This window comes from Hemibagrus wyckioides, linkage group LG05 (assembly GCF_019097595.1).
Source record: "Hemibagrus wyckioides isolate EC202008001 linkage group LG05, SWU_Hwy_1.0, whole genome shotgun sequence".
Lineage (NCBI taxonomy): Eukaryota > Metazoa > Chordata > Actinopteri > Siluriformes > Bagridae > Hemibagrus > Hemibagrus wyckioides.
Genome location: NC_080714.1, coordinates 4,390,880 through 4,418,328, shown reverse-complemented (window position 1 = coordinate 4,418,328; position 27,449 = coordinate 4,390,880). Strand labels below are relative to the sequence as shown.

The window sequence follows — 27,449 nt, the reverse complement described above, 5'->3', positions numbered from 1 at the left end:
TATACTTAAGACATTTTTCTCTGATAAAAACATATACACTCTAATAACCTATAATATTGTGCTCCAACCGAAGCCGTGCTTGCTGGTATAGTGGTCTATAACTCCTCCCCGAACTTCCCGCTGCCCTGTATCTTGTTCTCTCATTGGCTGTAGGTCATCAGTGTAGGTTTACTACACTGGAAGGAGTCTCCAGTGTTCACACTGTGTAAGAGTCAGGAAAGTGAAAAGCTGTAGTTTTCCAACAAGGGGAAGTCTTCAGGGCTTATAAGTCTACACTCATAAAACTTTTTTTGTCTTGTTAAATGATCGCACTCCAGCATTTCCGCTGCACCCCCCAGTGCTGAGGCCCGTTGGTCTGGCCGTGTCTTGCCCCATGCTGTTCTGGAGTCACAACAGCAAATCGTTATGGCCATTGGGGAAATTAATAGTCACCTGAAAAATATCACTAATGCACTCACAGACATAAGCCACTCATTAAAGGAATTGGTCATAAAATGAACTTTGTCTCTGCTTACCAATTATATTACCGCAACCACACGTTGACGGACCAGAATGGCTTGTTGGTTGGGCTGCACATGCTCTGGTTCTGGGTCAGGGTCATCTGGTGGTGCCACAGCCTCACCAAGTGGTATGCCGTGTGCAGCACACATTGTGCAGCACACCACAGGCCAGCACGACGTGGTACACCTTGTTAGGGTGGTATACCAGCATCCCCCCGGTCCTATCAAGGCAGCGCCACCGGCATTTCAGCTGCCCAGTCGCCTGCTCTACAACTGAATTCTGAATCGGCATGAGCCAACTTCACTTTATTGCCTCTAAGAGGCGCCAAAGGACAAAAAACACGAAAAATGTACGTACGCCAGACACGAAGTTGGCATGGAGGAACGCACATTTTCACGTTAATTTCTCTGTTAGTAAATCTGACCGTGAGCGTGAAAGCTGGCGTACACAAGGTTTTTGTGCGTACACAGCGTCGATACATCACAGGTTATTAGCCCGGTGGGATCTACTGACCACCAGTGCTTGTAAAGGGGAATTAGCACAAATGCTAGAGCGTTAGCTTAGCATGTGAGAGGTAGTGTGATTGATGCCTGCATTCACCAGTTAACATTGTTTCCATCTAAACAACAAATCTTTAGGGCATATTATATCCTGAACGTGAAATCTTCAGGGCATATTAATCCTGTGACCCTTGACCTTAATGACAGCTAGATGTTAAAGGCTTGGTATGTTAGAAAATATGATTCGCTTAGAAAATAAGCAATTAAAAAAACATTTTTATTATATACTTAGTAGGGTATTATGCTTCTGTGTATGTAGACTTATGCCTCATCAGCATTGTGTTGGAAAATTCGGCTTTTGATTTTTCTTCAGAAATTGCTCACAATTTGTCCAACGTTCAAAACACATGGTGATATTGGATTTTAGAGACCACTGATATATTCTGAACATATCTACACACGGACGACAACAACGTGGTCCAGGAGTCCAGCACATTGCCATGAACACCTCAAACATTATCATAGCTGTGAGTAAAAAAGGAGTCTATCAGTCATCTAGTGCTTCAGAAAGGATTTTGTTATATTAAAAAATTATTTTAAAACTGCAATACACGTGTAACATATCACATATCTATGAAAGTTGACTATACCAGAAAAACTGTGTAATTATGTGACCAACATAGACATCCATAGATATACACAGATGGTTGACAAATTAAAGGAAAATCTATTACGTGGCTTTGGTGTTGAGACTGTGTTCTATCAGAGGGAATATTTTCAGATGTGTTCAGTGCTCCAACTTGCTTACAGAGATGCCTAGACTCTGTGTCAAGGAGCATTGAAGATGTTCTGGTGGCTCATGGTGACCAAACACCTTACTATACTTTTCTTTTCTTTTAAATTGTCAATGAACTGTATATGCAGGTATATGCAATCTGAACTGACTATACTTCATACTATCGATGCCCGCATTCTCCAGTTAATATTGCTTCCGTCTAAACAAGAAATCTTTAGGGCATATTACTCCAGTGACCCTTGACCTTAAAGCGATACAATAAGCGATTAAAACATATTTATTATATACCTAGTAAGGGCCTTATGCTCCTTTGTATGTACACTTATGCCTCAGCAGCAATTTGGTGGAAAGTTTGGCTTGTGATTTTTCACAATTGCTCACAATTTATCCGACGTTCATAATGCATGGTGCTATTGGATTTTAGAGACCGCTGATATATTCTGAATATAACTACACACGGACGGCAACAACGTAAATCTTTAACATATTTTATAATGAGTATTCTAGTGAATTTTCTCATCAAGCAAAAAAAGTAACCAAGACGTTGGAATGTAGGTTCAAGAACAAAAATAGCGGCATTCGGTTTCTAACCTTGTATATACACATACTAAAAAAGGCCGCACATCCGGGGAATTAGCTCAAATGGTAGAGCGCTCGCTTAGCATGCGAGAGGTAGCGGGATCGATGCCCGCATTCTCCATAGTCACTTTTTAACGTTGAATATTTTTTTATAAATAAACTTTATAAAATAAATATGTTTCGTTATAAACTCAGATTATTAAGCAAGTGTGTATCATAATATACCTTTAGGATACGTATTAAGAAAGTTAGGATTCGTTAAGGGATTAAGTGAATGAGTGGTTTTATATTTATTCCTACTATGATAAAATTATGTAATTCATGATAAATTACGGTGTAAATTTATGGACTAATCCCACCATAAGATATAGTCAACAGGCTCTCATGCAGCTCCGTACAGTACTATGGTACTACACTTGGCGAGTATATGTATATCCGTATGATAGTATTCTAGATTATTTTCTAAAATAATACACACTTGATAAACTAATCCAGCTGTGAAACGAGTGTGTTTAACCTAATAGTTGATAATAATTGTGGTAGGAGACTATTGTGCAAGACAGTAGTCATAAACAGCTTGGTTGATATTCCAGTTAAACAAACTTCCAACCGGGGAATTAGCTCAAATGGTAGAGCGCTCGCTTAGCATGCGAGAGGTAGCGGGATCGATGCCCGCATTCTCCACTCATCTTTTCTCTTCACACATAGGAAACACCGGTTCATCCTTTACATTTAATCCCATAGAATTATTTTTAAGTCCATAAATATCTCCAGTTAGTAGCACATGCATCTTCACAGCACCAGAATCCCAGGTTTCATCCTGAGTTAGTTACTCTCTGTGTGGGGTTTCGCATGTTCTCCGCATGTCCATGTAGGTCCTGTGGGTTCTCCGGTTCAGTCTCACCTCCAGTAAACATGCCAATACATGACAGAAAGCTCTAAATTTCCCCTTAGTGTGAATGAGTATCCATTGACCCCTTGATAAAGTGACTGACCCGAATAAATGAATAAAATCATTTATTTCTGTCTGAAAAAATGGAGATGACATGAACTCATGCTTCCTGCAAGAAAATATACTTTATTTCTCCTGCATGCTGAGGTGTAATACCACACAGACTGATGTGTGATGAAGTGAATTCAAATGCTTTATGCGTGTTAAAGAAAAAATAACTGTACAGTACTGTACAATTAATTGTGTACACACAATCTCTGGATTTAATATAGAATCCCCCCCGGAGATAGAAGGTTGATTAGGGTTTCTAATTAGATAACCACCTCTTTGTTAGGATGTATATCTCTGAAGATGTGATTCATACTGTGTCATTAATTATTACAATGATCTACTTAAAAGAAGTAACCAAGTCATTACAAGTCCCTTGTGTATTGTAATTTACACCACTTGTGGTCTGGTGTTTAAAACAGCATTGCAACATCTTTAGGAGTCGTGGAGGGTTAGTGACCTGTACTGAAGGAGTTCAGATGCTAAAAAAGCAATGGCATCATGTAGCACGGCACAATCGGTCAGTGGTCGATGGTCTAGTTGAGAGTTCCTCTACAGTTTTCGGCTCCACACAGACAGGGGATCTTCTCATCTTCGATGGGGAATTTATAATCGTACGTGATCTCTTCGTTGACGCTGATCGGTTGGCGGGAATAGATGACTATCTTCTTTTTGGCTTCTACAGTGATGACTTTAGCATAGCAGTTTGGCTGAAAGTGAACAGGAGAAAAATAAACAGATGATTAAAAAACAATTATAATTTTGGTAAACTGTAAGTGTGGAACACAGAGCTTTTTCTAGGTGTTATTTTTATTATACATTTTTTTTAATATGGCTTAGTAAGTCAGCCAAACGTTTAGCTTTGAATGGACATTAACCTCTGATTAAAACTTTAATAACAGACTGATTCTTGAATAAAAAAACTAAAGCAGGAACAACAATACTGTGGAGCTCAATTATCATCAATTATTCTTATCAACTGAGTAAAAGCTACCTTTAAAACAATGAGCAAAATTTCAAAAATAAATACATGAAATTTAATGAGGACTGACTAACAGCTAAGTTTACAGCAAAACTAAAATGATTATTTAGATTTTTTGGTTATGGTTTTTAAACATTGAATAGACGGACTTTGACTCTGCATTCGGTCTTGACTGAAGTACTGATCTCTACTCACGTTACAGCTGTGGTTGATGAACCTGGCCAGGTTGCCGCACTTGGTCGCGTCGATGATGGTGTCCTGGTCGACTCGGAACAGGTAGCTGCTGCCGATGCCTTCCTGCTCGTATCGTCTCTCTCGCATGTCGGCTATCACCTGAAGACAGCGTTCAAACATCAGCAGCTCCAGAAAAAAGGCCACTTTCTTTATACAAGACATGAAGTGAGAAATTATCAAAACTTTTCATTCCTTAATGTTTGCGCATTTTGTACTGTTACGACATATAACATATTGAACATCAAATTCTATTAACACTTCTTTTTTCTTATTACAGTGGAACCTTGGCATACAAATGCCCTCCCTTACGATACAAAAATTTGCCTTAAGAACTCGCCTTTGGAACAAATTGAATTTGTATGCTAACGTTCCACTGTATTTCCCAATGTATCTTTTTTAACTTAGTTCTTAAATTTAGTTCATTTATATGTGCAATCCAAGACGAGTGGTTTTACTTTAAATGGAATGCACTTCTAAATCTGAGAATTTTTTTTATTCAGATTGTTAGAATGAAGAGGATATTTGATTTGTTGCATTTAGTCCATTTATTTTTACTATATTTATTTCATCTGCTGGAGAAACTTTCTGAAATCTCAACCAGCAGTTTTCATCTAGAATGTAGTAGCAAGTTGCCACGCAATGTAGCTTCAGAACTAGCTATAGGACTTTGATACATTAGCCTACATATAAAATTGAAGCAAAGAACTATACTTGATATGAAGGAGAACTAGACATACACCAATCAGGCATAACATTGTGAGCAGTGAGAGGTAAAATGAATAAGACAATGATCTCCTCATCATGGCACCTGTTAGTGGGTGGGATATACTAGGTAGCAGGTGAACATTTTGTCCTCAAAGTTGATGTATTAGAAGCAGGAAAAATGGGCAAGCGTAAGGATTTGAGAGAGATTGACGAAGGGCCAAATTGTGATGGCTAGACCACTGGATCAGAGCATCTCCAAAACTGCAGCTCTTGTGTTTTTTGGCAACAAAAGGGGGATCAACACAATATTACGCAGTTGGTCATAATGTTATTCCTGGTTTGTGTATGTTTTAGATATGTTTAGTAAGTAAAAAACATTGTTCACTAAATATCTGAGCTGTTTGAGAGGAATAACCATTGACCTGTGAGCTCGTGTGCACTATGGTTTGTCTCACCTGCCGTATGCTCTGGCCGACGTATTCGATCACCATCTCATCAGCAGCTATCGGCTCCTCTGCAAACAATCCCCAGTCATGGATCCGACTCCTGCTGAAGCGCAGCCTCTTCTTACGGAACTGAATTTAACAACACAGCACATGTACGCTTAATAATAATAATAATAATAATAATAATAATAACTAGTCATGTATATGTGACAGCTGTAAAATAAATCAGATGATATCCCAGGACCAGTGAGATGTGAAAAGATCACCAGTCCAGTGTAAAGTGTAAAAAAAATTAGCAATTGTTTATTTCATGGTAAGATGTGTGGTATAGGATTCAGACTGTGTCCGTGTGAGTCTCACCTTCAGTTGGTTGAACTTGAGCAGGTCGCTGTCACAGCTGAAGGAGGAGAGCAGGCGCCGCTGTTCAGCTCGGAAATCCGAGCCGGAACGGGATGAGGAGGGAAGCTGAGCTGGAACATTCTTAAATTACGTGGATACAGAATTCATAAAATGAATCAATAGTCACAGTATTGAATATTTAATGTTTGCTCTAAAGACCTTTAAGATCTATGTATGGTTTGTGTAAAATGATTAATCACAAATATTAAACTGCATCGTACGTCATGTTGTGTAGTCTTTAAAAAAAACAATATGTGAATACCAAGCATCTGATATGACATAGGATGGCCAAAAAATTAAGAACATGCAGAAGATTTCATAAACACCATCTTCATTCTTACTTTTTTTTGTAAGAACTTCAATTACGTAGTGCATAATGTGCTTAATACTCACCTGTTAAGCTGTTGAATTAAATGCTTAAACTAAAGTCAGCCTGTTATTGATTTATTTTATTGTCCCTCTGTGTGTGTGGATAGACAGTAATATTACAACTTTGCCTTCACAAACGATTCCCACCTGAGTGTCTGCAGTCAGTTCTCCCGAGGCGGTGTGTGTGTGTCGGAGGTAGCGCATTTTATCCCCTTTGCTGATGATGTAATATCCCTCTGTTCGTGCGGATCCAGTCATGTGATAGCGAGACCCACCTGGCAATTTTGGTGGCCATTCCAGAGGAACGCTGCTGGGTAAAGTGGAGTCAAGGAACACACACACACTCACACACTAGGTCTGTCAAATAGCTTAAAAATACTGCTGTTCAGTTCATTTCAGTCAATATAAAAAAGTGTTTGAATATTAATGACCCTTTAATTTTATACAAAGCTTAGAAAATCATAAAGAGGTGAAGATAAGGGATAATAAACAGCAGTTTTATGTAATTGCTCATGTAACAGGCCGCGCTACACCACCGACAGCCAGCAGAGGGCGACAGCGGCGCAAAGCTTGAACGGTCAGACGGAAACCAGAACAGCTGCCCAGAAATTCTCCGGTCTGATTAACCTGGATTGCCTGCACCTGCCAAAGCAGGGTACTTAAGGCCAGGCTTGGACACGTTTGTAGAGGGGTTGGTTACTGATATGGTATATCAGGGCTAAACGCAGACAAGGAAAATGAAGATTAAAAAAAAGGAAAACTGAAAAGAAAAGCGTAAAAAGCATGAGACTTGCTTTTCCCCCTGACTCTGTTTTGTCTCCTGAGTTTGAAGAATTCCAGTTTGAGCCTCGCTTGGGCCACAAAACACTTCCCTAAAACCTTCCTCTTACTTACTGTGTATGTAAAACCCATTTCTTTATAATCAAGCCTGTATTATTTTTGCTCTGATTTTGGTCCAATCTGAATGGTCCTGTTCATGTTTTACATTATAAGTAAACTGACTATTGAAAAAATGTAATTGAAACTGCTTAATTTGACTAGCAGATCCATTTAGACTAAATGTTTCTAAAATGTAGAACAGTTTAGGTAAGGATATGAGGATGAGGGACCCAGTGTGTGCTTCTGAGCCAGTCAAAGGTGTTGTTTTGCAGCAGCATCTTCTCGTATGAGGCCTTCAGATGGCCGATTTCCTCCACGTTTACTCCTTTAGTCCAGACAGCGTCGATGAGTAGCCTTTCTCTCCGTTTGGACCGAGGGGCAAACAAAGACGTGTAAGGCCAGGATTTTCTCTTTCTCCATGGATACAGCAGTTCTGGGAGTCTCTGGATTTCTGTTGGCACCTGTTGAAGCCTGTTTTCTAATCGGTTCTCGAGTCCCTGCAGCGGCTTTTTGGCCTGATCTGCCTGTTCCCTGCTCAGATACGGAGTCAAATCATACGATGATTTAGGGACTGAACCTCGCACAGGCGGGTGATGAAAATCGTCTTTGTTTCGTCTGTTTCTCTGTGAGAGGATCATTCTCCTTTTGCGTTGCATCCTCTCTCTTCTCTTTCTGAGATCATCAAAACATGCCAGCTGATTTGTAGAGAGGTTCAAATCTTGTGTCTCTGAATTTGAGGAATCAGAGGAGGAGGTGTAAGGAGACGAGCTGGTGCTGTGGATGTGGATTTGTTGCGAGTAGCCTGGACGGCGACCTCGCCATCGCTCCCTCCTCTGAAACTGGATTTCACTGTCCTCGGAATGAGGCGAGGATGGATTCGTGTCTCGTCCCGGAGTTCTGGGAATCCCGCTTCCTGTGTGAGGCGATACTGAGAGAAAGGAATGAGAGAACGGGCTGTGCGTCGTCATCCTCAGCACTGCGTCTCGCGTAATCGCTGCTGTATGATACAACTGCTCCTCTCTGTTATTCCTGCCTGGTGTTTTAGGAGTTTCCTCATAGGCAGGATAGGAGGATGGGAGGGGAGGAGGAGACAAATACAGTGTAGGAGAGGGGAAAAAATGGAAGCCGGTGGGAGAAGGTGGAGGAGGGAGAGGAGGAGTGTGAGCAGGGGATAAAACAGGAGTTTCCGTCTCTGTTTCACAACCTCCTCCAGGAGTACAGGGCCGTTCCACCTCATCAGCAACAGGGAGTGATAACCCGTGCCTCAGCTCGAGCTCGGGCTCACTTTCCGACAGGGAGCCTGTTGGTGTGGGGGGTCTGTGGTTCACAGAATCCTCAAGTAATTCATTTGTATCTGTCTCCAACCCTTCATCTGCAAATATTTAAAAAAAAATTTAAAAAATCAATTACAGTAAAATATTTCTATATATATTATCTTAGTCTCAATCGTCTCAGTTATTAACAATATAAAGTCATATTTAAAAATCCAGGTCAAATAATCCAGAACATCATCTATATAACATAATTATGATTAAAATGTTTGGGTACGTTTTTTTACAGAAACAACTTTCATGTTAGGTCAGAGTGTTAGTCGTGTGTATCCTACCAGAGGAAATCTCTCTATAAGTCGGCGATGGTGGACACTGCAGCTCCGGCAGCTCGTGGGCAGGAGAAAGCAGGGCCGGATCGTACAGCTCGAGTTTGTTAGATAAGTGCTGTGTGACTGGATCCTGGCAGCCATAGCTGTGTAGTAATACTTGCACTCGCAGCTCTTCCTGTGGATCAATGTCTGCAAAGGCAGAGAAATAAATTTAAGAAATAAAACACACTGCATGTCTGACCTGAACACAAGTCATTAAATGTCCATCAGTTAAATGTAAAGTCCATTTATGTGTTTAGTTATTTAGCTTTTGTAAAAAATATTTATTGTGTTCAGTGCAATTATACCATGCTATACATGTATTGTATAGATGAAGTCAAGCATACGACAACTGGGTCGTTCATTTTAAAAGAAATTAATCAACCTCTGGATGGTGTTTTTACAGCCTATGGCAAGTTACTTTAACTGACCCAAAGCTGATTATTTTCCCATACCAATCTGCCTTGAAGCCAGTCAGAGTTATTGCTTTGGAAAATCAATCAATACCTTCTGACCAATCAGAATCAAGAATCTTACAGCGCTGTGTGCATGTGTATATATGCTGTTTCGGAAGCAGGACCTTGGGTGTGTTGCAGATGATGTTAATGGAAATGCCACCAACATGTAGCTGACAACTTTTGGGGAACAGAGAACTATTCCTTTCCGATGGGTGAATTTGATTTCTCACCTAGCAGAGCGTCGTCGAAGTCGCCGTCGTTAGACAGCGGAGCAGAGGGAGTCAGAGGCGGGACGAGCTCGTCATCCCAGGAGTTCGCAGAAGACCGAGCGGGTGTGTGAGACACATATTCTTCGACGTCTTCATCTGATGAGATCCAAATCTCCTCAGTTGCTCTCTCCTCTTCAGGAGCTTCAGAATATGGACTTTCTCCTTCATCCTCGTCATCTTCCACAGACTCCTCGCAGTCAGTCGAGTAACAACTCTCGTCAGAAGAGCTCGAATCAGTTCTTGATGAGAGTGTGGAATCATAATCTGTGATGGAGGAGGATTCTGATGATGCTATGCTAATCACCTCTGTGGAACAATGAAACGAATTTACTTCACATGTAACAAAGCGATGACTTTTATTTATATGTAAAGATGCTAGATAGAGTTGTTTTTTTATAATTAGTACTGCATGAGATTTAAATGTAATAAGAAACATAAAAAGACATACAATGTTTGTGTAATCGCTGTTTTGTTACCTGAGTGAGTTTCATCCTCCGTCATCCCTTTCATCCTCGCTTCTCTCTTTTCTACCTGCACAGCTGAAGACCTCCCCTGCTTTCTCTCACCTTCGCCAGCTCCCTCATCATCATCATCCTTACCAGGAGAAGACAATCATTCGTTAGATTGCTGTTATCTGATGAAACAAAACTCTTATCTCAGCAAGGTGAGTTATACCTTATCAGTATTTGAAATATTTGTTTTCTTGCTCTCTTCTTGCTCCTCCACATTTCCAGAGGTCTTCACCTCCTCCTCTTCCTCTTCCTGTTCCTCCTCCTCATCGCTGTCCAGCTCCATAGGTCTGGCATGGCGCCGTTTCACCACAGAGACTTCCGGTTCCTTTTGGGGCTCAATCGCTTCTTCATTCTGCATGTGTGTCTCCTGTCCTACTGCTGAACAAGTAAAGAAATGTACTGTATTATTAATAATTTGTTGTATATTATTTATATGTCTTGTATTACTGTATTGTTGCATGCAATGACACTGTATGATACAAGCAGGTGAAGGATTGCTGACTGACACCACTGAACTGACCCGTTTCCTCTGAGAGTGTGTGAACAGGTGAAGAGGATGGACGTGACTTTTTAGCCCCTAGAGGGTCCTCGCCAGACGGATCCTTTCGTTTCACCTGAATATAATAATTAAAGCAATAAGGATACCAGAGGTCATCGTAAGAAGACATGTAAGCAACCCAAAGCAAAGGTAAAACACAGTACATCCACACACTACTCACACACACACTACCAGCACAAAAAGCACAGCTAATGATGGAGACAGCTAATGATTGAGACAGAATAGTAAAATTTGTAGATGTTTTTTTCTAAACCTTTACTGTTTCCTCACCTAAAATCACTCCATGGCTTATTTTGTTTCAGCACAAACTTAGAAATAATGCAGATTAACCCCCTTCTTGTTGATTATATGAACAAGCTAAAACTGCAGCAAAAAAAACAACTGAAGTTAAAATATATTTGCTTTCCTCACTGTTGTCAACACTTCCTGGTGCTGAAGACCCTTTATTTCCCCATCCTCATTTGTTTCTCAGATTATTGCAAGCACTTATTATATATTAGTCTCAATTGTATACAACTGTATAAAATAGGTACTCAAATATTGCACTATTTAGTAAAGCCGCCTTTTTTCTGTATACTGGCACATTATTAGTTTAATCAGAAATATTTATGATTGGTGGTACCTTAAATGAAGGCAGTTTGAGGGCAGAGCGGACGCCCAACCCCAGTCCAGTGCCTAGTACTGTGCCCTCTGTCCCCATACTCTCCATGATCTGCCATGGCTCCAGAACTCTGAGCTTCACAGGCTCTTTCTCTTTACTTTCTCCGGATTTCACTGGAACCATCGATATCTGAATCAGAGAGAGGAACAAATATTGTCACCTTTCAAACAAATATCACAAGTTATGAGAGCTCCAAACTATAGATAACTAATCAAAACCTTCTGACAAATCAGAATCAAGAATTCCAGAGCGCTCGTGGTATATCTGTAACAGACTTTTTTTACCTTAGCGGTGTGTTCCTTCTCATCCCACCATTGATCAAATGCTGCAAAGGCAACGCCTTCAACTATCCTGCGATGAATGTCTTTTTTCACTATGATCCTGAGTTCTGCTGCTACAGCAGCTATCACTCCATCCACCGTGGCCATGTGGAGTGACTTGGTCACAGGTAAGTACCCCGGAGGTGGCACTGAAGGGTCAAACACAGGCAGGAGCGAGGGGGGCCATGGTGCCCTATAGCCAGGAACAGCAGCTGAATTAAAAGTCGGACATGCCTGTCTCACTCCGTCCATACCTGTAAAGGGTGTCGGGGGAGGAAGAATGGAAAAAGGAGTTGGGAAAACAGTGTGGGATTTCCCCTGGGTTATTCTGGTCGGGATAGGAAGAGGTGCAGAAGGAGGAGGTGCTGGAGGGTTAGTCCACCTCAGGGGCCTGTTTATTTGTCCTAAGGGGATTTGTGGTGCCAGGCAGAAAGGCGATGGAGATACAGAAAGGTTAGGAGGAGGAGTGATTCGAACTGGTACAGGGGGTAGTACAGGGAGTGAAGGTCCACACATAGGTGGCAGAACTGGTGGTGGTACAGTAGGAAAGCCTGGTGGTGGTAGGAGAACTGGAGGAGGAGGTAATGGGAATACAGAAGCAGCAGGTGAAGAACAGGTCCCGGATGCAACAGGTTGATCAGAAGCTTCTTGTCTTAGAGGCAGTATATTCTATAAGAGAAAATAAAAGCATTCACTTGTAAAACACTGTCAAGACATACTTAGAGACTCAGGGAGAATAGGGTGTAAGGATAACACAATGGAATTTTCAGGTTTTTGGATTATGTATTGGATTTTTTTTGCAAGATTCTATTTTACCCATAGCTGCATCTGAATCTGGTGCCTTACATCTGGTGAGGAAAACTTGTTAATAGTGACCTTTTCTACCTAAGTACACCAAAATAGCATTCACTTTCCATGCTGTGAAAGCACCAGTTCCATTTTTTAGTAAAACTTCTAAAACAGCCAACACTGACAAGCACATTTGGGATAAAACCATGAAGGAGTTTTTACCATAGCTGATTGGTGAGAAAGTTGCTGAGCCGGCCGTGATGTTGAACAGACGTTTGAAATGACAGGTATCTTGGACAGATGTTCGTTACTTGGTCGAGTTTCTTCTCCTTCCTCTGTCGAGTCCGGAAGTGGAAAAGGACTCACGTCTTCAAACCCCATTGTAAATGAAGTCTGCTGTGTGGAACTACAGTGACTGGAAGCTGCAGGGAAATTCGGGGTAGGTGAGGCATCAGGGGATTGAGGAGAAGGCAGTCCAGATTTGGAGGACAGCTGAGGAATGTTTAGGGAAAGCTGATCTTCTGAGTTTGAATTCTCCTCATTCTCTTCTGCATCTGGACTCTGAGTACCAAAGAGCATTTTGATACGAGAGTCCAGGCTGCTTGGCACTTGTTCTTGAGGACACGATCCTGTTGAGGGACTTCTTTCTGGCTCAGGGGAAATACACCTTTCTGGGGTTTGTATCGCAGAAGTATCCTGCTCTTGTACCTCAGGGACATGAGGAGGAGAGTTAAAGATGTCACCAGGTGTTTTTTGAGGAACCTCCAAAGATTTCCCCAATGGTTGTGAACACAATGTCTGTTCTTGACACAAGTTGCCCCTCTGGGATACTGGAGGAATTGGTTCCTTGTCCATACTACCTGTAGGTGCTTCCATGGATGTTTGTCCTGTTGGTTTATTTGTGCTACTACCAGTGTGAGACTTATCCAGTTGTGTCTGAGCAGCTGAAGATTCCTGAAATGTAACTAAAGGCACTAGGTTTGTTGTGCATCCTGAACGATAGTGAGATCTGTTGAATCCAGGTCTGTGCACATAGCGATGCTCCGGTCGACGGTTATATGCGTTTTGATATTTATTGCCCCATACACGATCCCTGGGCCCACCTCTAGGAGCTCTGCCGACTTTGTGGGACTGGCCTCCTGATACCACATGCCCTTTAGAGGTCCAGGAAATTTGGGTAACGCTAATCAAAGACCCCTGCCTTGCATTTGGTGTATGTGGCGTTAGCTGGACCAGGTGAGGGTTATGATAGGTGTTTTGGGATTCAGAGCTGATGAATGGAGTCGACTGTGGGATGGGTTTTGAAGCGTGTGTATCAGTGTATGTATATGTATCTGTTGTATGTGCAAGGCTCTCGCAGTGCAGAGGGGTTCCTGGGTTACTCTGAGACGTTGGCGAGCCGTGTGGAGTGTCCTGCCAGAAACTACATGGAGTGTCCTGATGCATGCTGGAATAGGCGGTGTCCATGGACATAGGGGTGGAGCAATCAAACGGGGTAGAGCCGAGTAGCATAGAAGATGACGACAGCAAACCATGAGAGAGGCGCTTCACTGGGTCATACTCCTGCAAAGAATAAAGCAAACGACTTAAGTTAAAAAGCTCCAAAACTTAAATAACTTAAAACTTAGATAACAGAAAGAGTCAACTTCTCTGGGTTCTTTGGGGTCGAATGGAGTAACCATTTTATGCAAATGAGAAGCAGAGTGATGTGATTACTGCGAATGAGTGTGAGCAGCACAGCTCCTCTATCATGCGACTGCTAACAACCAGGACTTAGGTCTTAAGGCTCCCCATAAGATATGTCTCCCTTACTTAATGATTAAAATAAACACTTTGTTGTATGTTTTGTTATGTATCAGCAATTTATATTTGATAGAATTCATCACTGCTTAATAAGCATGCATGTCACACTCACATTGTGGGAGTCAGAGCTGTAGGTGGGTGACTGTGGTCCCCAGGCCTCTTCCCCTAAAGGAAGAGTAAAGGGAGTATACAGTCCACTGACAAGCAGCTGGAAATATCGAGTCCGCTTCTCTCCTGAAAGCAGAGACACAATTTCCCCAATTTAGCTGAAAAAGTTTGATTTCCAAATTCTTGGCTCAGTAATACACAATGAAATTCATATTAGAACAAAATATGTCCATTTAATAAAACAAATATACAAATAAAACATATGAACTATATGATCATCTGTATCACCTCTCATGCATATTGATATGTGATATGGACAAAAGTATGTGCACCCTGACGATCACGCCCATATGTGGTTAATCCCCAAACTGTTACCACAAATATGTACCAAAAAGCACACACTTGTATCAAATGTCTCTGTAAAGTAAATCTGTTATAGCATGACAATGTGCCTGTGCACAAAGCAAGTTCCCTGAAGACATGTTGTGCCGAGATTGGTGTAGAAGAACTCGAGTGTCCTGAACAGAAGAGCACTGACTCTGACTCAACCCTACTGAACACCTTCGGGATGTACTGGAACACTGACTGAACTCCAGACCTCCTCACTAACAAAACATCAGTGCCTGATCTCACTAATGCTCTTGTGGGTGAATGGGCACAGATGCAGTCTAGAAACTTGTGGAAAGCCTTCCTAGAATACTGGAGCTTACTATAACAGCAAAAAGGGGATTCAGTGGGATCTGGAATGGGATGTTCAATAAACACATACTTGCAGACACTTTTGGCCATGTAGTCTAGATATGCAATGTCCTTTTGGTAGAAACCACATAAATATTTCTGATTAAGATATTCAACAACTTGCCATGCAACCTTCGGATACCAAAAGTCAGATAAAAATGTCATTTTTGGCTCATCTTTGTCTTAAAAAATCCAAACCACATAAACTGAGGAGTATAAGAACGCCTTTCTTACCCCTTGGGTCCAACTCCACGTGAATGCGGTTTCCCATTACTGAAGTACTGTGTAGTTTTTGAACCGCGTCATTGGCTCCTCGGATAGTTTCAAAAACGACTTTGGCTATTCCTAAATGTTTCTTATTCTTGGGATTGAACAAAACCTCCACCTCTTGGATCTCTCCGAACTTTCGGCACATGTCCGTCAAGAACGCGGCCTTGATGTTGTCGTTCAACCTGGCGAACGTCACCTCCTTCGGTGGACCAACATAATTCTCATCAACCTATAAAAAAGATCTACTGGTGAATGGGTCATTCCTTATCATGTATTATTAATAAACAAAGTTTCTGTCTCCAGTGAGGAGACAGAAAAATGGTACAAATTTACTGTTTTAACCTTGAACTTAGGGAGTGGCAGATTTTTCTCTTTAAACTTGGTCCAAAAGCGGGCAATTCTGGGGTCTCTGACTTCTGGTGGGTTAATTCCAGGATTCTGTGGAAAATAGTTTTGAGGTGTTATTTCATTAGGAGTTGCTCTGGCTTGTGTGTTGTGATTTTGTGACAATGGGACTCTGAAAACTAAAATAAATCCCTAAATATAATTAAGGGAAATTTTCCAGTTGAATTTTCAAGGATCTTATATAATTTTGCTTACAGAGCTTCCTATAACAACAATTCCCAAACTGTCTTATCCCTCTCAATCAACACAGGGTTTTTTTTACATTTTCTTATGGAAACCTCACATATTTTTTTAACCATTTAAAGTTACATTCAATGTCATGAAACATCTGCAACACAAGTTTGTTTCTGTTATCACTTAAACATAAAGGGCTGTTGAGACTCCTTCCATAATTTTTTTGAATAGTTGATTATTACACTTAGATTACACATAAAGACCACCACACAACTCCCTGTAAATGAGCCATTACTATAACCATTTGACATATAACCATGACATATTCGAACAAGGGCATTGAACTAATCAGTGATTTGCCTGGCTATTAGTCAACACCTTCTGCCCGATTCAAATGTAAGAACCCAAAAGCATTTTGGCATAAAAATTAATAGCTTGGTTTTGAATTTCAGTTTATGTGCTCAGGTGGTTGCATGACCTGCTGCTAGGCAGTGAGGTATTTTGCAAGTCAATGACTTTACATGTCACATCCATCATATATAGAAGCTTGCACTTGTCATATTAACAAAAGCAAGAAAGAAATCTGCTTTTTAAATCCGATTTTCTATCTAATTAGCATTTAGATGTCGAATCATAGTAAACTTGTTTTATTTTTATTGATGTTGTATTTAAGTAGGAATTTCCCCTTGTCAAAAGGGGATCAAAATTAATTTCTGAAATAAATTTTACAACATTTAATCACTAGTCATTTAAGGAAAAACAACCATTTTCCTAACAACTGCAACAAGCTGAATTAAAGTACTACTGTAAATGCATTAACAGACAACAAACAAGTGAATATGTTCTCAAACAAAAAAAATCTTTTGGGATTAATATTTTTAGGTATGAACTCAAATCCATGAAAATGCAAGTCGCTTCTTAAAAGTTTCATGAGATGAGAGTCATCATTGACTCCATCTTAGCCTTAATATACAGTTAATAACTAAAGATTTAACTGAGTTACAGCTCGTCCAATCTCAGCCTTGAGTCACTCATGTCACAGTCGACCTGTTCAGCAGCGCAGTGTTTAGATTAGATTTGCCTAAGCCATATACAACCCCATCACCTGCCAAATTAATAAATGTAAATACCCCTTCCCATGGCCTTCTGCCCCTATGGATGATTTACAGCATAAACGTAACAATGTGGTTTAGCACCTGAGGGATGTCATGGCTCAGGGAAACTCAGGTAAATTCCTACTTTCCCTTTCAAAGCCCTGCTGGTCAGGAAGCTCTAGAAACAGCTGCATTTTCTAGCTAACAACCTAAACATAAACCAGCGTTTACTAGGTACCTCACTAAGAACTCACAGGTGTGCTGAAATGCAGTCCATCATAGCGATAGAGCTTTTCCTTTCCACTGTCCAACACTGGATCAACAAGTAGTTTGTAGCTGCTCCAGTTCGGCGTTCTTTCCGCTCCAGACTCAACACATTCTGTATTCGGTGGAAAAAAGGGTTTCGATCAAGATATTCACTTATGAATGTCAGCATCCTTGCATCATTTTAGTTTACTAGTGTAAACTATTAATTACAATTATTAATACATGTATTATTACAGGAAAATGTCCTACAAATTTGAAAAAATCTATTTATTTATTAAAACATGATCTAATAAATAAGATTTTCTGAATATAGCTTTAAGTTAAAAATGGTTGTAACATCTTAAATACAGGAAGTGGACAAAATAATAGAAATCTGAAAGCTATACTTTATTTTGGTCTCCATTGTGCCTCCAAAGGAGATCTAATCCAATCTCGGAAAGACAGTTGTCTTTGTGATTTTAATTGTATTTGACTGTCAGACAAGCCAACAACTAGAAAAACTCTTCCTCGCACCGCACCTCGCTCCCTCCGATCCACTAGCACTGCTCGACTGGTCCCACCATCTCTCACGGTACAATACATTTAGACTCTTCTCTGTTCTGGCACCGAAGTGGTTGAATGAACTTCCCCTAGATGACCATACAGCCGAGTCACTGACTGTATTCAAATGGCAGATGAAGACCTATACCTCTTCCTGAGGCACTTAAACTAGATCTTATTTTCACTGTTTGTTTTATGCATTGTTTAATGTTGTATATACATTTTGGGGAACTCAGTTTTTAGGCTGTGGATATCCTAAGTCTGTGACCTACTGAACCAGTGTTAATGTATTCACTGATGGAGACTTCAAAGCACTTTTGTATGTCGCTCAGGATTAGTGCGTCTGCCAAATGCCAGAAATGTAAATGTAGAAAATGGAAATAAATCTTCTCCTTGAGGACTGAACTAGCATTTTAATAATTGATTAATGCATGGACAAGTCGATATTTGTGAAGTACATTTTGTAGATGGATGTAATTTCACTTCCATTTAAACAGAAAGACATATTAGATACTGGTTTACACGCTGTTATATCTCAATACACTAACCATCACTCAAAATATAGGATATTTCATTCGTCCACTGTTTCTGAAGCAAATATTAGCCTTATTAGTTACAATCAATTTCTGCTCCTAGAACATGGCTTAATAATTATATTAGGAGTTCAATCGACTTCTTGAGAGGTTTGTAGTATTTTACAATATTTTTTGAAAAAGTTAATATATACAATGAATATATACAATATATAAACTTCATTCAGTGACGTTTTTTAAGGCAGGTAAAGAACAAATCATGATTATTCAAATATTATCTAAAGCATCTTCTTCAAACTTTATCATTAGCATATCATTCGCCTTGTATTATGTTGTATTCTTGGTATACCTCTCAACCTGTTTATTAATATTAACATTTTAACCATAATATTACATTTAATATGAAACAATTATGAAACATTTATTAAGGTGTAAACCTTAGGGCCTGGTAAAAAAAAACAAAAAAAACAATGGCCGACACCATTACCACTGTACAAGATGTAACTATTCAGTGGAGAATGAACTGTTACAGATTAATAATAAACTTAAAAAGGTACGTTGTAATTTATTTTCTATTATCCACGTAACATTATATAATACTACATTTAAGAGTAATACAGGCGGTGAATATGTTAAATGGACTGTTCCAGGCCAGCATCCCTTACCGTTATCTCCCTGTCCCTCCTTCTCGCCGCTTTCGCTCATCATTTGCACTCATTGTACACTGTTATTAACAGCCGCTTCGCGTTCAAATGAAACCCTTCCACATCTTATAAACAGACAGATAAACGGCTCGAATCGCTGTTTTGGAGCGGCATTGTTGCGACTTGTGCTTTCTCCCGAGGGATAAACCTGCATCACAACAAGTGGGAGTCACCTGGCGCCCCGCCTTACAGGTGCATCACCCTGCCATTACCCTGCATCCGGTGTTGCCAGATTGGTAATATTCCCGTATATAACTGTATACTCCGTAGGCTTTTTATGAAATATAATAATTTACTATTACTTGACTTTTGCCTTCTATAGATTTTCAAAAAATATATTAACAATTATTTCAAGAGTTTGGCCTAATGAACGAGCTGAGTTAAAGAGATTTTAAGCCAAGGAAAGCAGGTTGCATCCACACCAATCTGGCGACTACAAAAATAGGCACTACGTCAGGAAATTTTTGCAGAGTTCTGACCAATCGTATGAATCGGGAAGGAGGAAATTCGGGGACGGTTATAAACATAGAGATGCCTAGTAGTCACTTATTATTTGTATTTTTTAATGACAACAGGAAATAATGAAAACAAAGTTTTGGAGAAGTCCTTTATTTATTGTGTAGATTTTTTGTATTAACAAAACAGCCATCAATTAATAAGTTACAGCTTAATTAGCGAACCAGCTACCCAGACAGCCGTTGCCTAGGTAACAGCGACACAGAGACCGTTGCTTCGCAACGGGCAGACGTGCGGTCAGAAGTAAGCCTTAAAATCAACGGAAGTACAAAAATTATTTTCATAAAGTGCTTGGTTAAAGTTGTATGCTACTGAGTGAAAAAGTTAAAGGTATGTATTTAAAACCAATTTATGTAGGGGAAAAAACGAAAAAACTGAATACAAAAGCTTATACAGTGTATTACGGTGTCCCAAAGATTCTTCTCCTACTTTTCACACGGCTCCTCCTCCGCGGCTGAAAATATAAAAATGTAAAAACACACAAGAATGAACTTTTTTATTTTTAAAGTTTTAAAAGGTGAAAATACCAAAATCTAAAACTTTCAGTTAGTTCAAAGCTGATCTGTGTGATCGGTTCTGTTACTCATTTGAATTTATTTTTATCTATGTATTATAAAATATATATACAGAGTAAACACCGATCAGGCATAACATTATGAGCAGTGAGAGGTGAAGTGAATGACGCTGATGATCTCCTCATCATGGCACCTGTTAGTGGGTGGGATATATTAGGCAGCAAGTGAACATTTTGTCCTCAAAGTTGATGTGTTAGAAGCAGGAAAAATGGACAAGTGTAAGGATTTGAGCGAGTTTGATGAAGGGCCAAATTGTGATGGCTAGACAACTGGATCAGATCATCTCCAAAACTGCAGCTCTTGTAGGGTGTTCCCGGTCTGCAGTGGTCAGTATCTATCAAAAGTAGTCCAAGGAAGGAACAGTGGTGAACCGGTGACAGGGTCATGGATGGCCAAAGCTCACTGATGCATGTGGGGAGTGAAGGCTGGCCCGTGTGATCCGATCCAACAGACGAGCTACTGTTGCTCAAATTGCTGAAGAAGATAATGCTGGTTCTGATAGAAAAGTGTCAGAATACACAGTGCATGGGGGACCAACACAGTATTAGGCAGGTGGTCATAAAGTTATGCCTGATCGGTATATCTTACATAGTGCAAAATAAAATAACGCATAATCCAGTACATGTGAATCAAGACTCCTCTCTGTTTTGACACTTAGGTCATGAATGAACTTGCCCCAGACGTCCGAGTCCCCGGCAGTCTACTGATGTACTTAAATTAGACACTTAAAATCTAATTGTCTTGTCTGTGTGCTTTTTTTATTATATGACCTTCCCAACAGAGTTTTTAGACTGACGGACTTTGATGGTCCATGACCTTGTGAACCAGTAATCTGGATTTATTTATTGACAAAGACTTCAAAGCTCTTCTATAAGTCGCTCAGGATAAGGACGTCTGTCAAATGCCATAAATGCCATAAGGGTCCTCGATTAATACTCTTAACCTTCAGCTCATTTATATCCTACGTTGTCTTATTATGTAAGATATACCATCACTTTAGATTGCCAGAACAATATAATAAAAGAAGGACAGGATGGGATGTAATGTCCTTGTCTTTAAGGCACTAAGCCTATTTGTGTGTGTGTGTGTGTGTGTGTGTGTGTGTGTAATTGAAGCCAGGTTTAAAACATTATCTCATCAGCTTGGTTCTGTAAGATGGGCAGACTACAGACTACAATGACATTATATGTTTGCAAGTAAGAATTTTGGAAGCCTGGAGACAAGATAATTAAATAGTAGACTGTGTGTGTGTGTGTGTGTGCTTCTAAGCCAATATTTTAAATATTAGGGTGGAGTAAATGTGGATAGTTTGTGGTTTGTGGTCAAAGTTAATGTTGGCAAATACGAATGCAGCACTCACTCGAGGCAGCAGAGTAGTCCGTCTGAGAGGACTCCTGAGAAACTAGAAGTTAAATTGCAGCAAAAAGTCAGTTGTTACATTTTATAGCTTCAGAAAGCACTGGATATAATTATGACATCATGAGCTCTTACCCGAACCCCTTCTCTTCCATATAAGGAATGCGACTGTCAGCGTGATCACACACACAAAGAGTACGCTGATGATGATGACAGTAATGTTTGGACCCAGTCTTTCATCTGTAACCAGCATTTCTGCAACAAAACAAGAACTTTTTAATCCAGAAGGAACTGACGGCCAGTGAACAGAGAGATTCAGCCGTACCCCAGTAGACGTTCATTTTGTTCTCCTGGCTGAGGTGTGTAGCTGTGCAGGTGTAGTTGTGCTTCTTTTGGAGCTCTTCAGCGCTGATCTCCACTGTCTTCCTCATTTGATAGGTTCCATCCGCATTAGGCAAAAGGTCTCCCGTAGTGATGAGATCCTCAGGCATGCCCTGGCCATCCTTCATCAGCGTCACGTTGATCTGTCGTGGGTAAAACCCTGTGGCCAAGCAGGTCAGACGAGCGCCTCCGGAGTCCGAGTTGAGCTGCTTCATGAGTCTCACCTTGGGCTTCACTTGGTAGGTTAACAGAAGAAGAAGAAGAAACACAAATACTGAATATAATAAAATAAGATAATTCAATATAAAACAACAATAATGAAACTTTTCCTAGATCCAAAGCCATTCTACTAACCATGTTAAGTTGGATAGAGTGAAACACAGAGTGAATTTACCTTTCCTCAGCACATACTTCTTCAAATCTTTAATTAATTCATGTAAAGCCGTGGTGCATAAAGGTTGCAGAAAATGGAGGTACAATGCCTTGTGATATTCATACTTTGTCGTGTCAAAGTCTATCGGCCACGTCACATCGGCGTGCAGCGAATGCCGGTGTATATTATAGTCCATCTCAAATCCACTCAAGCCGTTGAAAGAATCAATCATCTTCATTTCTCCTTGAACGTTATTGCTCAGCAATTCACAACAATCCAGCCTCTGTTCCACATGAACACCTTGGGAAAAAGAAGTGGTTTTATTTTACATGCTACGCTTGTGTTTCTTCTAACTCTGTCGTATGAAACATCTCTGTACATGGCCTACCTTCAGAGCAGTTGAAGTGCTGCTTAATATGGCGCGCACATGTCTGCATTTCTTTATGCTCCAAATATCAGTTTAGAAAAATCCTGCTCTTCATCATTTACTGCTCTGTCTACACGCATAACTGTCTTTTGACTATCTGAATTGTAGCACGAGACGATTATATCGTCCAGCATGATCAGGACGGTGAACTCGGGGAAAGGTGTCTGTCCTAGGATGAACGTCGCCACCGAGCACAGAGAGTGGGAACCTGTGAGGACAACAAATCAGGGCTGGGTTCCAATATTGTTTCTAACAAACACTTATCAACTACCTCTTATCCTTCTATGCGCCTGTAGTTAGTCAGAGGTTGTTAGTTCTAGTAACACAATAACTAGTTAAGTTGCCAATAGAAATGTTGATTATATTCCCGATACAGCATGCATTGAAATAAATGTTCTCAAAAGTGTGTGAATGGAATTTACACTAACCATGCATAACATTATGACCACCTGCCAAATATTGTGTTGGTCCCTATTTTGTTGCCAAAACAGCCCTGACCCATCCTGCACTGTGTATTCTTACACCTTTCTATCAGAACCACCATTAACTTCTTCAGCAATCTGAGCAACAGTAGCTCGTCTGTTGGATCGGATCACACGGGCCAGCCTTCACTTCCCTATGTGCATCAATGAGCCTTGGCCATCCATGACCCTGTCGCCGGTTTACCACTGTTCCTTCCTTGGACCACTTTTGATAGATACTGACCACTGCAGACCAGGAACACCCCACAAGAGCTGCAGTTTTGGAGATGCTCTGATCCAGTGGTCTAGCCATCACAATTTGGCCCTTCACCAAACTCGCTCAAATCCTTACACTTGTCCATTTTTCCTGCTTCTAACACATCAACTTTCAGGACAAAATGTTGAGTTGCTGCCTAATATATCCCACCCACTAACAGGTGCCATGATGAGGAGATCATCAGTGTTATACACTTCACCTGTCAGTTATAATGTTATGCCTGATTGGTGTTTGTTTAACACATTTAATATACACCAATATTTAAGCTTCAGTTTGAGACTCTAAAAGTCACGCAAACTCAGTATTCCATAAAAATATACATTTCATTTGACTTGAAAGAGAACGTACCTGTGTTGGCAGATGATAAATACGTGAGAAGGTTTAGTAAAACGCTGCTAAAAAGTCTCTTCATGTTCGCAGGTGTGTTCATAAGACTGTAAAGTTCTGCAATACCATAATCCAATCCCTGTTTCCTCCTTTCAGAGTCAAACTCCTCCCTGACGGTTTTTCCCCCACTACAAATGAGGAAGGTGCACTAGTGTGACATTCCAGGATGTTTAAAATTCCCCAGGTTTTATTTTCTAATAATGCCTCAACACCGCTGTTACAAATGTTTCATAACAGACGGTTTAATTTTACTACAGTGCCTTAATACTGATGTAGATTATGATCTGAAATGGAATTTGGCCAAAAAAACCAATCCATCATCACCTTCTGTTCAGGTCAGACAGGTTTTGTGGCGTGATTTGGTGTAGCTTTTCACTTTAAAATCTAATACAGTAGGTTAAGGTTCATTGTCTGAAGCAAATTCGACATTTTTTTGCCCTCTAGCAGGTGCAGCAACATTATTAAATCGTTGTCAAAGTCTGAAGATCAGAATAACCAGAGTCCAAAACATGAAACATGAAGGAAGAGAAATGCAAAATAAGATAAAAAAAAAGTGACAGAAACAATATATGATCCAAAGCTTAACACAAAACAGGTGAACACTTTAGGGTAGTCCACCAATAACAGAACAGGGTGGAGAAAGGGCTAGAATAGAAATTAAACAAAGGCACATAAAATGAATTTCTGACATGTTCATTGGGTTTATAGGATTTGCACCTAAATAACTACAACCTTTATTATGTAATATATACACCGATCAGCCATAACATTCTGAGCACTGACAGGTGAAATGAATAATACTGATAATCTCCTCATCATGGCACCTGTTAGTGGGTGGGATATATTAGGCAGCAAGTGAACATTTTGTCCTTAAAGTTGATGTGTCAAGAAATGGGCAAGCATGTAAACGGTATTCCCTGATGGCTGTGGCCTCTTTCAGCAGGATAATGCACCATGCCACAAAGCAAAAATGGTTCAGGAATGGTTTGATGAGCACAACAACAAGTTTGAGGCATTGACTTGGCCTCCAAATTCCCCAGATCTCAATCTCAATCTGTGAGATGTGCTGGATAAACAAGTCAGATCCATCAAGGCCTCACCTCGCAACTTACAGGAATTAAAAGATCTGCTGCTAACATCTTTATGCCAGGTACCAGAGCACACCTTCAGGGAGTCCATGCCTCGATGGGTCAGGGCTGTATTGGCAGCGAAAGGGGGACTAACAATATTAGGCAGGTGTTCATAATGTTATGGCTGATCAGTGTATAAGCTAGTTAAAATAAGTTAGTTAAAATTATCCTAGAGGGTGTGTCATATGCATATACACTATATTGCCAAAAGTATTCACTCACCTGCTTTGACTCGCATATGAACTTAAGTGACATCCCATTCCTAATCCATAGGGTTCAATATGACGTCGGTCCACCCTCTGCAGCTATAACAGCTTCAACTCTTCTGGGAAGGCTGTCCACAAGGTTTAGGAGTGTGTTTATGGGAATTTTTGACCATTCTTCGAGAAGCGCATTTGTGAGGTCACACACTGATGTTGGACGAGAAGGCCTGGCTCTCAGTCTCCACTCTAATTCATTCCAAAGGTGTTCTATCGGGTTGAGGTCAGGACTCTGTGCAGGCCAGTCAAGTTCATCCACACCAGACTCTGTCATCCATGTCTTTATGGACCTTGCTTTGTGCACTGGTGCACAGTTATGTTGGAAGAGGAAGGGGCCAGCTCCAAACTGTTCCCACAAAGTTGGGAGCATGGAATTGTCCAAAATGTCTTGGTATGCTGAAGCATTCAGAGTTCCTTTCACTGGAACTAAGGGGCCAAGCCCAGCTCCTGAAAAACAACCCCACACCATAATCCCCCCTCCACCAAACTTTACACTTGGCACAATGCAGTCAGACAAGTACCGTTCTCCTGGCAACCGCCAAACCCAGACTCGTCCATCAGATTGCCAGATGGAGAAGCACGATTCGTCACTCCAGAGAACGCATCTCCACTGCTCTAGAGTCCAGTGGCGGCGTGCTTTACACCACTGCATCCGACGCTTTGCATTGCACTTGGTGATGTATGGCTTGGATGCAGCTGCTCGGCCATGGAAACCCATTCCATGAAGCTCTCTGCGCACTGTTCTTGAGCTAATCTGAAGGCCACATGAAGTTTGGAGGTCTGTAGCGATTGACTCTGCAGAAAGTTGACGACCTCTTCACACTATGCGCCTCAGCATCCGCTGACCCCGCTCCGTCAGTTTACGTGGCCTACCACTTCGTGGCTGAGTTGCTGTCGTTCCCAAACACTTCCACGTTCTTATAATACAGCTGACAGTTGACTGTGGAGTATTTAGGAGCAAGGAAATTTCACGACTGGATTTGTTGCACAGGTGGCATCCTATCACAGTTCCACGCTGGAATTCACTGAGCTCCTGAGAGCGACCCATTCTTTCACAAATGTTTGTAAAAACAGTCTGCATGCCTAGGTGCTTGATTTTATACACCAGTGGCCATGGAAATGATTGGAACACCTGATTCTGATTATTTGGATGGGTGAGCAAATACTTTTGGCAATATAGTGTATTTTGGAAATATGGTGTGAATTATAATCCAGAAAATGATTTAATGCTTGATGAGATAAACTGCATATTGTGACCTTTAAAGGTAATGAATACATCTTTTGTACAGGAGGAGTAACCAGTGCATCTGGAAATAAACCAGGTGCTACACCAGCACCATGCTGCATTCATCCATAATACACTGATAATACAGTCCTGGATACCATATTACATCCCATATGGTATGGGATGTAATATGGTTATCATATGTTCTCTCTGTTATCAGCGTGACGAATCCTGGCTCTGATAATCACCTAGTGTAATATCACATGATCCGTGCAGTTGAGGGTTAAAGACAGCTTGAGGTGGTGCTGGAATTTGAACTCATAACCTTCCCTTTTACCAAGCCAAAGCTTTAACCACTTAGTCACGTGTCACGTGTAATGTACTGGTATTTATCTAGTAATTACACTGATGATATGTTATACAAGTCATAACTAAGACTTAAAAGCACTTCAGAGGCTCAATATAACAAATAAATAAATAAATATATAAATAAATAAATAAATAAATAAATAAATAAATTTGCTTTTGTTATATGAAAACCAGAATGATAGAAAAATAAAATAGAAAACAGCTAAATGCTGAAACAATACAGGGATTTTATTTTTTCTGTTGTTTCTTGATAAACTTTGGCCACTAGATGGTGATAAAGTTTCATAGATTCACAGGCTCGCTGATTTCTGTGACTAAAAGGTCTGATTTGGTTTGAGTAACTGAGTAAATTAAATAAATGAGTAGTTTTAAATGTGTCTTTTTTCTAAAATCCTATTCCTTAAGTCGCATAAAATCATCAAATAGAGTAAACAGTGTTTAATTCTGTGAACTTGTCTTTTCTTATGGGGCTGCAGTGC

The 27,449-nt window shown here is 40.4% G+C and overlaps 1 protein-coding gene, 2 non-coding genes and 1 pseudogene across 4 annotated transcripts; 2 read left to right on the top strand and 2 right to left on the bottom strand.

The window, feature by feature from the left end:
* The first annotated feature begins 2,424 nt into the window (after positions 1-2,424).
* Positions 2,425-2,497, top strand: trnaa-agc (transfer RNA alanine (anticodon AGC)). The gene has a single exon. It is a non-coding gene; the product is annotated as a tRNA-Ala (tRNA).
* A 490-nt stretch (positions 2,498-2,987) lies between these two features.
* Positions 2,988-3,060, top strand: trnaa-agc (transfer RNA alanine (anticodon AGC)). The gene has a single exon. It is a non-coding gene; the product is annotated as a tRNA-Ala (tRNA).
* Positions 3,061-3,434: 374 nt separating this feature from the next.
* On the bottom strand, positions 3,435-19,401 carry setd1bb (SET domain containing 1B, histone lysine methyltransferase b). Of its 2 annotated transcripts, XM_058389794.1 has the most exons (19): positions 19,195-19,401; positions 17,444-17,568; positions 15,859-15,954; positions 15,481-15,745; positions 14,513-14,634; positions 12,820-14,160; positions 11,773-12,477; positions 11,450-11,617; positions 10,789-10,882; positions 10,432-10,646; positions 10,233-10,350; positions 9,718-10,062; positions 8,997-9,179; positions 7,608-8,762; positions 6,659-6,825; positions 6,104-6,223; positions 5,753-5,872; positions 4,554-4,691; positions 3,435-4,086 (listed from the first exon to the last, which is right to left on the bottom strand). In XM_058389794.1, exons 1-19 carry the CDS (start codon positions 19,235-19,237, stop codon positions 3,913-3,915), a joined length of 5,694 nt encoding a protein of 1,897 aa, XP_058245777.1. In that variant the 5' UTR covers positions 19,238-19,401; the 3' UTR covers positions 3,435-3,912. The 2 variants fall into 2 exon arrangements, with proteins under 2 accessions (XP_058245777.1, XP_058245776.1); XM_058389793.1 differs by lacking the exons at positions 3,435-4,086; positions 4,554-4,691; positions 5,753-5,872; positions 6,104-6,223 and having other exon boundaries at positions 6,817-8,762; positions 10,432-10,643.
* Positions 19,402-19,837: 436 nt separating this feature from the next.
* Positions 19,838-24,495, bottom strand: LOC131353082 (major histocompatibility complex class I-related gene protein-like; annotated as a pseudogene).
* Between the last annotated feature and the right edge of the window lie 2,954 nt (positions 24,496-27,449).